Source organism: Ictidomys tridecemlineatus, chromosome 4 (genome assembly GCF_052094955.1).
Source record: "Ictidomys tridecemlineatus isolate mIctTri1 chromosome 4, mIctTri1.hap1, whole genome shotgun sequence".
NCBI classification, from domain to species: Eukaryota; Metazoa; Chordata; class Mammalia; order Rodentia; family Sciuridae; genus Ictidomys; species Ictidomys tridecemlineatus.
This window is the reverse complement of record NC_135480.1, coordinates 178,538,061-178,550,659: the sequence shown is the minus strand read 5'-3', so window position 1 is coordinate 178,550,659 and position 12,599 is coordinate 178,538,061. Positions and strand designations below refer to the sequence as shown.

The 12,599-nt window shown below is 39.9% G+C and overlaps 1 protein-coding gene across 1 annotated transcript; it reads right to left on the bottom strand.

Moving 5' to 3' along the window:
• Nucleotides 1-4,067: 4,067 nt before the first annotated feature.
• On the bottom strand, nt 4,068-12,491 carry Sec61b (SEC61 translocon subunit beta). The gene is made up of 4 exons (XM_005326315.5): nt 12,337-12,491; nt 12,045-12,142; nt 7,514-7,615; nt 4,068-4,354 (listed from the first exon to the last, which is right to left on the bottom strand). Exons 1-4 carry the CDS (start codon nt 12,337-12,339, stop codon nt 4,267-4,269), a joined length of 291 nt encoding a protein of 96 aa, XP_005326372.1. The 5' UTR covers nt 12,340-12,491; the 3' UTR covers nt 4,068-4,266.
• Between the last annotated feature and the right edge of the window lie 108 nt (nt 12,492-12,599).

Sequence of the window (12,599 nt, the reverse complement as noted above, 5' to 3'; positions counted from 1 at the left end):
GATACAATGGAGAAGAGCCATGAACTCTCACCTCTTCCAGCTAGGGGATCCCAGGACCCCTGAGCTTTCCTCTGTTGAACAAGTGACCACACAGTTATGATTTTCCAGCAGCAGTCCCTCCCATCACTGCCCACACACTACCAACATACTAGTTCGATCCCAACTACTCAATGTCACCAATGGCAGGGGGGCTTTGAAAGGGCTCCCTCTCTGGTATCTCCATAATCACGTAGTTATTTATAATTGGTAGTCCCAAGTTGGAACAGGATTTTAGCATTCGAGAATGGGCTAGACCTCCTTCCCAGGTCACTTCTAAAATCCCACTAATAGCACTTAGACCTCAGCAAAAGTTTGCTGAATGAATAAACACCATGCTTCCCCCACACCACAGAGCCACAGAATGAACACAGAAGAACTGAACTAGACAGCCAGTTCCTTCACACTAAAAAGCTACTTAATGCCTGAAACAGATCACATGATAGTGTGGCATTTCCTTGAACTGTATTACTTTTTAAAGTGCCATTGTCAAAGTCTGTGTTGTGACACCCATCCCTTACCCACATCCCAATTCTTCAGAATTCCATCTGTGTGACTCTAGTGGGTAAGTCCAAGATGTGAAGTTAAGTCCCAGCTTTTCCACTTATTAACTGAGCAGCTTGGACTTCAGTTTACTTCTGTATAAAATGGGGCCAACAGCAAAACTCCTCATTTGACTGTTAACTAAATTAAAAAAAAAAAAAAAAAAAAAAAACAGCGCACAGTGCACACACCCATAGTTCCAACTACTCAGGAGACTGAGGTAGGAATACCTGAGCCCAGGAGCTTTGAGACCAGCCTGGGCAACCATTATCTCTAAAATTATTGAAAATACACACTTAACCATTAGCTACTTAATAAAGCACTATTATTTCTTTTTCCTCATCTAATCTTCCTTTTTGGTGGAAGTTAACACCCACATACTCATTTACACATAAAAACAATAAACCCTAGAAAGGAATCAAGTCACCCAGGATCTTGCAACTGTTAAATTGTATGCCTAGGTCAGAAACACTTCTAAGTCCAGAAGATGGGGTACAGTAAGTTTGGAAGTCCTAGAAATGCACCCAAAGAGTCAAACAAACTTGGCTCTGGCCTGAACCCTCTTCCCCCAGCACTGGAGGGAGGGACAATGGCTCTGGAGCCCACAAGAACATGGCTCCATGCATTCAGGAGCTCCACAGTTCCAAATGTTTGCTGTTCAATGAAGCCAGCTTTGTGGACATTTTCAACTTGATACCAACATTTGCATGATTTCAAAATGTTTTCCAATTCTTCCTATGGGAGCCCTGGCTCCTGACACCTGGAGAAAAACTAAAGTATAAACTAGGAAAGGTGTGAAAACTGGAGTTACAGGCATTTTAGGCACAGAGCTGCCTCCTCCAGCCCAGATATCCTTGTCTGTCCTTCCCTAGTCTCAGGAACTTTGGACCTTTTCCCTAACACCATTTCTCCAAACCACAGTTAGAAATTAACTCACTTTCCCAATTTTGTTTAATTACTTGGAGTCAGCACCTACTGGCTTGTGGATCCACTCAAAAATGATCAGAAGGATGGCCCATAGTGAAGGGTGCTGGAGAGCATTCTTTGGGCCAACATAACCTTAACTCAGGTAAACATCTAATCTGTTAGGCTTCTGGAAAAACGATGATTAGCTTATGGTTCCCTGGAGCTCAGCAAACAGTAGTCTAGAAACACCTATTTAAAAAGCAAGAGACACAAAATGTGCTTTCCACATGAAATGAAATGACTTTTTAGTCTTAAAAAAGGATCCTGACATATGCTACAGCATGGATGAATCTTGAAGATATTATGCTAAGTGGAATAAGCAGGCTACAAAAAGACAAATACTGTGATTCCACTCATATAAGAAACACAGTCAAAATCATAAAAACAAAAAGTGGGGTGGTGGTTACCAGGGACTGTGGGAAGGGAAGCTATTGTTTAACACGTAAAGTTTTCTTTTTGCAAGGTAGAAAGAGTTTTAGAGGTAGATGGTGGTGATGGCTGCACAACATGAATGTACTAACGCCACTGAACTGTTCTCTTAAAAATGGGTAAGATGGTAAATTTTATGTGTATTTTACCACAATAAAAATTGGGGGAAAAAAAAGAACAGCTTGAACACTTAAGATTCTCAGTAATGGTATTAGCATTGTACCACTGAGCCAAAAGCAGCGACATAATAGATGTTGTCTTATCTCTACACCCAACTCCCAATTTTCTTTCTCCTCCTTCTGTTGAATGAAGCATCTCCTCATTCTGCCACTGAAAACTAGCATCTTCTTATAAATCACTGGATCAGAAAACTCAGTGGCTTTCAACTATCCATTCACTAGAGACCCTGGCTAAGCAGACGAGTGCAACAAAGACAATGCAGTCCTTGCCACTAAAGAGCGCCCCCAAGTGGCTGCAGCATTCCCGCCTCCAGGGAAACACACACACAATTTCTTTTCCAAATTAAGGGCATAACTTTTCACCATCATTAGGTACTGCCAATCTGAATATCAGGGGAAAATTCCCTTATAGATACTGTGATATTTAATTTATTCTAAATGAAATCAAGACTTTTCTCTGCATTTCAAAAATGAAGACAACTGCTTTGTGCAATAAGCAATTTGCAAGATACAAGGCAACTAGTTTTTCATCAATTATTTCCCAATAAAATGTCATTTGTTAAGATCTGTAACATCACAGATACTAACATATTGCTCTAAGAAACGTTTTATAGCCAGATGCGGTACTGCCTGCCTGTAATCCCAGTGGCTGAGGAGGCTAAGGCAGGAGAATCTGAGTTCAAAGCCAGCCTCAGCAACTTAGTGAAGCCCTCTGCAACTCAATGAGACCCTAACTCAAAATAAAAATATACAAATGGGTTGGGGATGTGGCTCAGTGGTTAAGCCCTGGGTTCAATCCCTAGTACAAAAAAAAAAAAAAAAAAAAGTTTTATAAAGATACATACTTCATCATTTAAATTACTTTGGCCACTTATGGTCCTATGGACACAGTAGGACCACACAACTATTATGTGGTTATGATTTTTTTAAAGAACTTGGATATCATTTAACTGTTCAAAGAATTTTTAAAATTGGCTTTAGTTGGCATAGTGGCACATGCCCCTAATCCCAGCTAACTGGAAGGCAGATGCAAGTATAAGACCAGGCTCATCAACAATAACAAGACTCAGTCTCAAAAAAAAAAGAAAGAAAGAAATAGGCTTAATGTATGAGAAGAATATATTTTTAAATTGTCTGTTTTTCAACATATCTCTTCATTGTTTTGTGATTTTGTTGGACAATAATGTACTTTACAGGTCCCACCACTTCTTTGGAAATTGTGCTTTAGAGTCCTAGACTCCTGAAACATGCTACCTTTGAGCAACTCTTGGTAACTCCTCACGCCTAACAGTAACTGAATATGTAATCAGAATGTGGCAGCATATGCTAAGCCAATCTTCAAAAACTTTTATTTTGGGATTGAATTATATCAACTCATTGTAGAAATGCTAATATCTCACTCTGATTATAAAGGATTTTAATTCTCAAAGTGAAAACAAAATTTTATTTGATAAAATCTAATTTATCAAATAAATCCCTTTAAAATAGGTTTAGAAATAAGAGGTAAGTGTACTGTACAGAATTAAGAACTGGAAGAAAGAAGAGGCAAGTTATTATCTATGGTTTTAGAGACAAAGAACAGAATGAGCAAATATTTCATCCAAGATTTCTGATTTCTGACTTCCAGGACTGTTCCCCTGTACCAGCTGCCTTTGAACACAGATCTGCCTCATGGGAGTCATAGGCACTCCTTGCAAACTGCAGAATACCCAAAATGACAATCACCAGGACAGAAATAACTTGAAGAAAACAAGGCCAATTAAAGTATCTTGGATTTGAATGACTACAGGGTTGTATAAGGAACTGCCAGCCCAACAAAGAATACAATCTCCACAAGACAAATTTTCTTCATACTCACTTATAAATCTAAAGGTAAAGAGAATAAAGGCCTTAACAGTGAGGCATCAGCAATGATTTCCAGTATAAATGAATTACAAAGTTTATTAGTCATAGAAAAAAATGATTCCTCAATATCAATTCTTGTTCAGTTCCCTGTAAAACAATAAGCTTACAGAAAATTTCTTTCTCATGAACAGAAAATCACTATACTTTTGGTCCAAGATATGTTGGGTTTTTTCCTTCTTCTTCAGTTGACAGATGGATGGAGCCGAATCTATGAACGAGTATACTTGCCCCAAATGTGCAACATAAATACAGAAGCGATGAACAGAAGACTCATAACCAATACTGGAACAGGGCCACTAGAAATAAGAAGAGAAGGCATGCTTACTTTAGTGATAATATAATATTTTATTTAATACTAAAGATTGCCTAGGAGTAAAGCGGGAGGAAGGGGGAAGCACTTAAGATGCATTCAAGAGGGAAAAGGCAAGTAAACTGCTTTTCTCAAATTAAGACTTATTTAAAGACAAACTTCATTGTTTACTATAATGTATCAGATATGCGAAAATGAATATCACATTATATAATTCAAAAGTGTTTTTAAATATATGATACCATTTGATTTGTACAACAAATTCATGACAAAGAAATACAAATATTAATCTCATTTTATAAATAAATAAAACTAAGGCTCAGAGAGATTATTATCTTCCTAAAAACACACAGCCAAAAGACCAAGAGAGACTTAGACTCAGGTGTTCTGATTCCACACATATGCTCACTTTGCCATCTCAACATTCCCATCTTCAAAGAGCAAACACTCTAGGCAGCATGCAATGAGTCTGATGTATATTTATATATTAATGTAGGAAGAAAAGAGATTTTACTCGTCTGCCTGTTATGGTTTGGATCTTTAATATCCCCCAAAAAGCTTTATGTGTTAGACAATAGAGGAATGTTCACAGGTAAATGAAAAGATTATGAGAGCTATTTAACTATCACTGGATTAGTCCATTTAATGGATTAAACTGTGAAGCGACTACCACATATATTGCAGACAGGTGGAGCATGATTAAAGGAAGAAGCTCACTGGGGTGGGGGCGTGGCCTGAACTATATCCATCCATGCCCTCTTCCGATGGCCTGCCCCCAACCATGAACTGAGCAGCTCTCCTCTACCACACCTTTCTGTCATGCTGTTCTGCCTCACCTGGGGTCCAGAATGGAGTTGAACCACCATGGACTGAGACCTCTGAAACTATGAGGCCAAATAAACTTTTCCTCCTCTGAGTCGTTCTTGTCAGGTATTTTGGTCACGGCAACAAGAAGCTGATTAACACAGCCCCTCCCTAAATGGAATGTTTTTCCAATTGGGAATTGTTCATGGGTTCATTAAAGAACTCCCTGATCTTCACAAGCTATGAATGTGCATTTTAGGCCCCCACCTCTATGTCTCTTCCTGCCCACACCACTTTTGGGGAGTTCAAGATGTCTCACTTCATCTTCCAGATACAAATGGGGAGTGGAGAGTAAGAAAGACCATAGAAAAGGAATCTGCATAATCGTCAAGGCAATGGAAGAACCCCAGTGAGGTAGCAGGAGTAACAGACACATGACTGGACAATGAATGATGTACAGAGATTAAAGTCTTCGCTACACTACTATTTTGGTTTTTCAAAATACATACAATTAAGGGTGTAAATAAAAAGGCATCTGTACAGAGACTATCCTCATGCTTCACTGGATCTTACTTACTTTCTTTAAGGCAATGTTGGAGCGGCATCAGCCACAGGGCATAATGCTGAGGAAACAGCTCACAGAAATAAAGTGCTAGGGCTTGGAAACCTGCTCTGTCACTCACAAGCTGTGACTGTGGTCCCCATTACTTACCTTCTTCAAGTCTGAGTTTCCTCATCTATAAAGTGGAAACAATCACAGTATCTCTTATAGGACGGGTAAGGTATAAAGTACATTAACACACATACAACACTGACGTATGGTAAGCTTTCGTAAAATGCTGTCAACATTAACTTGAAATAACTCTGAACTCGTAGAATGAGCCAAAAACAAGCTCCAAGATGTTGCTTGACTATTCCAAGATATAGATTTGTAGGTAAAAATTCCCAATTGTGTCCTTTCACCAAAAATACCTATCTCTGATATGAAAAGAATATGGTATGACATCAAGGAATAGTCTACCAATCCTAAGGAGGACTCACAAGCCTGGATGCATCACAGCAAGGAGCTCAGAGCAAGCACAGGAAGATTTACCCACAGGAAAACAGGTTTTCCACCCACTTGAGAAGGAAGAGTTTAAAATAAATCCCCTGGACATCCCAAGAGCTATTGAATTCAAAATTCCTCTCTGAAATACTCATACCAAAAGGTTGTCAGTCAGAATGATACTAACTCACATATCCCCAACTCCCCAAGTTATTTCCTAAATATATTCTTATATTTCAAATCTCTAATATAACAGGGAAAAATCAATACATGAATTAAACCAAATATCAAGAATTCTAGGGAAGCCCCATAAACAATCTATAATCCAAGTAAAGCTATTGGTCCAATTAAATTAATCCAATTTGTCTCTTTTCTACCAGACAGACATGTAAACAGCATGGGACTTAACAGAATATCTGGTTCCATCTTTTTCTGTGTCTTCAGCACGTCACTTTGCCTCTCTAAACCTGAGCTTTACCATCTCCAAATGGCATTATCTCCCACCTCACAGGACTGCTGAACAGATCAAACCAGAAAGTAGATACTCAAGTTCTTTGCAAAGCACTAAGTGCAATGCAAATGAAATTTGCCATTATTATTCCAATTCCTCACCCACTGAGTTTAGTCAGGGAAAAGCTATAAGTAGCAGTGTTCTGGAGCCTACTCATCAGGAAACCTGATCTGGGACTAAGTCTGCCACAGTACCAGAAACCCTGGCAAGCAAGGAAAGCCAGGTATGGTCTCCTGGATGCCCACTTCCCATCACCTAGTGAGCACTCCCCAAGCCTGAAAACTTGGCAAGTGATTAGTTCATCTTTCCAAATCCACTCACCATCCACCAAAGGCAAGGTGACTAGAGGACTTTTGGTAACGTAGTATAATGGGAAAACTTCCATTAGGCCTTAATATCAGTGAATGCCTCCAGCAGAATGCTGATAAATCACCTAATTCCTATTTGAATGGTTACTCCTACTTCTCGGTGTGGGGCAAGAACACTGAAGAAATTGAAGAGCAATCATCTAATTAAGCAGTATCCCCTCCAGTTCTCTCTGTTCCTATCACTTACTCTGACATAGCTACATGATGAGCTCCCTCTCCTCTCACTCACTCCATGAAGAGATGTCATTCCAGGTCCTAACCTGGCCAACCAAGTGAAAAATAAGCAAACCAAATTGAGCCCAACTGACACAAACGAAGCTGTTGTGAGGAGCCAAGTGCCACATGTGGCAGAGACAGACAGCATTGCTCTACTCTGCCACACTGGACAGATACACAAGGTCTGCTCCCAAGACTTACACCTTGAGCCCCGGTGAATCTTCTGTGTAGAATCGCCACATCCCCCCAGTGCCTGCTGAAGTCGTGCGGCCTGCGCTCCTTGTTCCACAGCTGGCATTTTTCCTGTGAAAGAGAAAAATGTTACCAACAGACTTTTCTTGGAAATTCTTTTAATAGCATTATAACAAATGCCACCATGATGTGGTTAAAGAACCAATAAGAAAAATTTTTTTGCTATTAAGACTTAAATTCCTGCTTTAACTGCCTGATCATAACCACTATGAAGTAAGCACCTGTCTCATAGTAATGTATACAATAACCCTAAAAGGTAGTTACTATTTCTCACTTCAAAAATGAGGAAATTAGATTCAGAAGGTTAAGCAAAGTATCTTAAGACCACACGGCCAGCAGGTGGCCAACAGGGAATGTGGACCCAGTTCTGACCCTAGCACCCATCCATTGTCCACCATATACAGTCTTCTAATTTGGACAGTGCATTTCAGTTTCTGTATACATGTATTTTGGTGAAATCAAGTAATAAACCTCTGTTTTTTAAAATGCCCTAAATCTATATAATCAGTCTTAAAATCCTACTTTAAAAGATATTCAAATTACTATATTTACTAAAAAAAGAAGAAAAAGCATAAGCTTCAATTATATCCAGATTCCAAAAATGGAATATATTTTATTTTATGAAAAAAAACTTTGTAATTTGTTTTTGTCAATTTTATATACTGACCATACATCTTGGACAGAGAGATAGGATGTGAAAAATGGAGAAAACACCCATACAGAACTGTCCCTCCCAAAGGAACAAGGCTTATAAGATGAGGTACAGGACAGGCAGCCCTGGCAGACAGCAGACAAGCAGCATTGATACTGCTGACCAGGAACAGGCCCAGGGAGTCCATTCCCTCCTCTCTGGGGTCACCCCTCAGCCACTAGGGAACCCCACGCAGCAATTATCCACACATTATCCCAATCCCAGCTGCTCATCCCCACCCTGTGCTAGTGTATAATATGGATGTAAGTAGTAAGTGGTGGAAGGAGAAGTCAAAAGGAATCTTTTCCAGCCCACTTATCACCAACTCAGAAGTCCTAAGTGAGCAGAAATAAAGAGCAGAGAGGGAAAACTCTGTCTTATTCCCTGCCCCCATCATTAACCAAGTCCCAATATACACTCCCTTAAAATACCATTCCAGTAGATGTGGACTGCAGGTTCTAGATTTTTGAAAAAGGGAAGAGTATATTGGGAGGAAATGCAAGTGAAAACCCAATTCCTCTTGCTTTCCTCAACTCTGGTCTTAATGGCCACCTCACCCCTCTTTTACATCACACTCTAAATGCAAAAAGCATTGTCTACAGCTCAAGGAGCTTTCTCTACTGATGAGGGGATAAACCAAGGTCTACTTCCAGTTTGAGTTCCAGCAGGAAAAGCTATGTTCATGATGTAATTCTGAAAGCAATTAGTGTCAAACAATAATTTTGGTCTATGTACTAGAGAATTATATTTCAGACACATTAATTATGGGCTACTTGGTCAACTAGGCACTTACAACTCTATTTGTATAACTGTTTCTATGGAAAAACTCATTGTGAATTACAAATATAATTAACGGAATAATACATGCACTTTGAAAAGCTTTCACTCAAAGATACACAGCCTTTAACCCATGTTGCAGGTACCTGAAACTTTCCTCCTTGTTCCTAAAGAGAAATTTGACCTAGAAGGTAAAACCCATTGTCAACATGGTAAGTCACTGGCTCAGCCAGGACTAAGACCCACATTCTTGCCAATATTCTCTCAATTTCCTGCCTTCAAAGTTGGAATTACAGCACCCCCAGCAGAATCAGTGTAATCTCTTTTAATATTTCTTACATCTGGTGGTACATGGGACACAGCAGAATATTTGAAAATCAGGGCCCCTAGAAATACCAAAATATAGTCAAAATACCTCATTCCATCACTAGGAACTAAGCAGAGGTTAATAACAGAGCCCACTTTAATCTCTTAAATTTCTATTTGAGATCTATTTTATCAATTCTTTCTGGCCTGTAACTGCCTTCCTCCTTCTATACCCTAACAAAATGATTTTCAGACCTATTTACACACTTTGTTCTAACACAATGACTTGCTGGCTGTTTGAGAAACAAGCCAAGTTCACTGACCTCAGTTTTATACTTTAACCATTCCTTCCACCTAGAAGTCTATTCCTCTCCAGACCACCTCATGATTTGCTCCCTTACTTCTTTCAGTTCTCTACTCAAATACCACTCTGAACACCCTATCTAAAAACACTATCTACCCCCACCCTATCCCTACACTCTCTATTCCCCACTCAGCTTTATTTTCTTCATAGCCTTTACTGCCTAAAATTATGTTACTTATTTATTTGGCTTGCAAAATAAATATGCCACACTGGTATACAAGGTTCATGAGGACAAACCCTGACTATCTTGTTCACAGATATATCGTTCAAGCTACAACAGTGTTTGGCATGTAGTAGACCCCTAATAATTACTTGATGACCATCTTAATATACTACCATCTTAATATTCCTGAATCCCATTAATTCTGCTTGAATACTGTGTACCCCTTCAGAGTTCTACAGTTTTTAATGCATTATTGTTACTTTTCATTCTCACAGAAAGTTCCTTTTACCTTGAATAAAGCAGAGGAAAGACTCCAACTCCAGCCCAATAATATTTAAGTCCTGCATCACTTCTATTACTTCATTCATGTAGAATGCAAATCTTCAAACTATAACAGCATTATTATTAACCATTAGCTTCAACTTTTTCTCAAAGACTTACAAAATGTGAATAGCCAATACTTTTACATTATGTTCTTAGCCAATACTTTTACATTATATTCTTGAAGTAATACTTAACCAGGACCAAACTTGTAGAATAGACTATTGCAGGGTCTTTCAATGACATAAAAATATTCTCAAGGGCTAGGATTGTGGCTTGGAGTTAGAGTGCTTGCCTAGCATGTGTGAGGCACTGGGTTCAATCCTCAGCACCACATAAAAACAAAATAAAGATAGTCATCTAAAAATAAAAAATAAATTTTAAAAAAATGTTCTCAGTTATGGTAGCCCTACCATACTGAACCTAAAAGATGACATCAACTTTTTTTTCACAACTTTAGAAGTTGCATTTATCCACTCATTTGTTACTTCATTCTTATTTATTACGTAAACAAGTTATGCACATAGCACATTTATATGTGTGAGTTAAACATTTGCTCTTTCTCTAAAAACTCTCAAATTGCCAAAGTTCCCTGCCTCAGTACTGCCAATTCTCTCTTCAGGATACTCTTTCTGACAGGCCTATTAGAATTTCTTGTTCTGAGTTGAAATAGTTCATGTACTTTCAAATCATCAGTTTTAGATTTTCTTCCATAAATCTAGATTTTCTATCTTAATCATCCCTCTTCATATCCTTAAGGAGAGTTTTCATAGATCCTAAGTTCATCTCCTCTCTAGATGCCACCTTACTAGTTACTTCAAAAATCCAAAAACAATAGGGTTGCTTGATCCCTTCATTAATTCATCATTTTGTTAGGACTTATAGAAAATGGGGAGAGAGAAGACTTGAACAGTTGCTCTATCAAAACCTAAAGTAGGAGATAAATATGGAAACATAAATGGTCTTAAAATAACATAAACAAAATGGTATTGGGGGGGGGATAGTAGCGCTACTCTGCCTACTGTCAGAGGTCTCACAAGGAAATAAACTAAGCTAGTTTGGGAAAATAAATATAAACTGGGAGTAAGAAACCAAGTTAGGAGCTAGTCAGTTCAAAAAACAGTAAAAAAAAAAAAATTCACTAATGGTAGATTACAGAAGAGATGGAGGAGAGAGGTTAGACTGGAAAGACCACCAATCCTTGTTGTCGCTCTTTTCTAAATGATCAGCAAGGAAAAACTAACAGAGAAACTAATCAGAAGAGTAAAGAGGACTGGAGGGTGGATTGGAATGGAAATGGCTTGGACAAAAAAGTTAGCCACTAATGCAAAAGTAGATGAAAGGACACGGGAAATGGAGAAGAAATGAACTAATGAGAAGATTTTTTCATGCAGGATTTAAAGTCTACTATATGACTGCACGGAGAGCATGAGAAAAAAATGATGCTTAAGTTTCTGGTATTGAGTGAATGACTGCATAGCAGTGCCATACGGAAGTAAGAAGATACTATGGGGGGAAGGCGGTTACAGTGAAAGGAGAAAGTTTTGCCACCAAGTTATGTTAAACTTAAGTGTGTAGGGGACCTCCTGATGGAAATGTGAGGGCAAAAGCTCAAGTTCACAGACATTAGCTTAATGACCTCATTTTTTCAAAGTTGTCCCAGATCCTATTCCAGTTTAGTTCTTATTTTTTAAGAGTGGCATCCCCCTAACTGAGCTCCCTCCCAATGGTCAGGTCACCTCAGGCTCATCTTGCCCTTGTAAGTCTTACTATCCAAAAGGTCTCCACCCCTTATCCAATGAATCTCAGGGCACAACGCTCCGAAGTCCGCCAGAGGGTGGGCCGCGGAGATACTCACCTCTGCCGGACAGTGGATCCCGCCGCCCGGGCCGCCACCGCTTTGCTGGGAGAACGCCCAGAAGAGCCCACGTTAGTGCCACTGGGGGTCGGACCCGGCTGCAGAAGGAGAAAAACAAGACAGACGGTGAACGTCGCGGGCCCACCCCGGTCCGCGGGCTGACACCGCCGAGACCGGCACCCGCATTCGAAGCTTGGGGAAGCAAGGGAACCCAGGGGGAAGGGCGAGACACAAGGCAAGAGGCAGCACTCCCGGGAGAGGCGGGACCAAAGAGAAGTCTGGGGCCGCATACCATGCTGAAGGTAGACAGGGAACTGAGGAGACGGCAGGAAAGTTGCCGGACGCGTTGAGAACCCAGGGATAGAGAGATTGGCCCAGGCCCCGCCCCCAAACCTGCTGGCAGGGTCCTCGCTGCCTCCAAGGACGCTAGGGTTGCCCCACGCTGTGCCTGTAGAAATCCTACTTGTAGCGTCTTGGCTGAGTGGAAAGCACAGACCGTCAGTATCCTTTCCTTGGTTAAAAGCTTCCTTCACAGGGACAAATGTCTCCCACAGG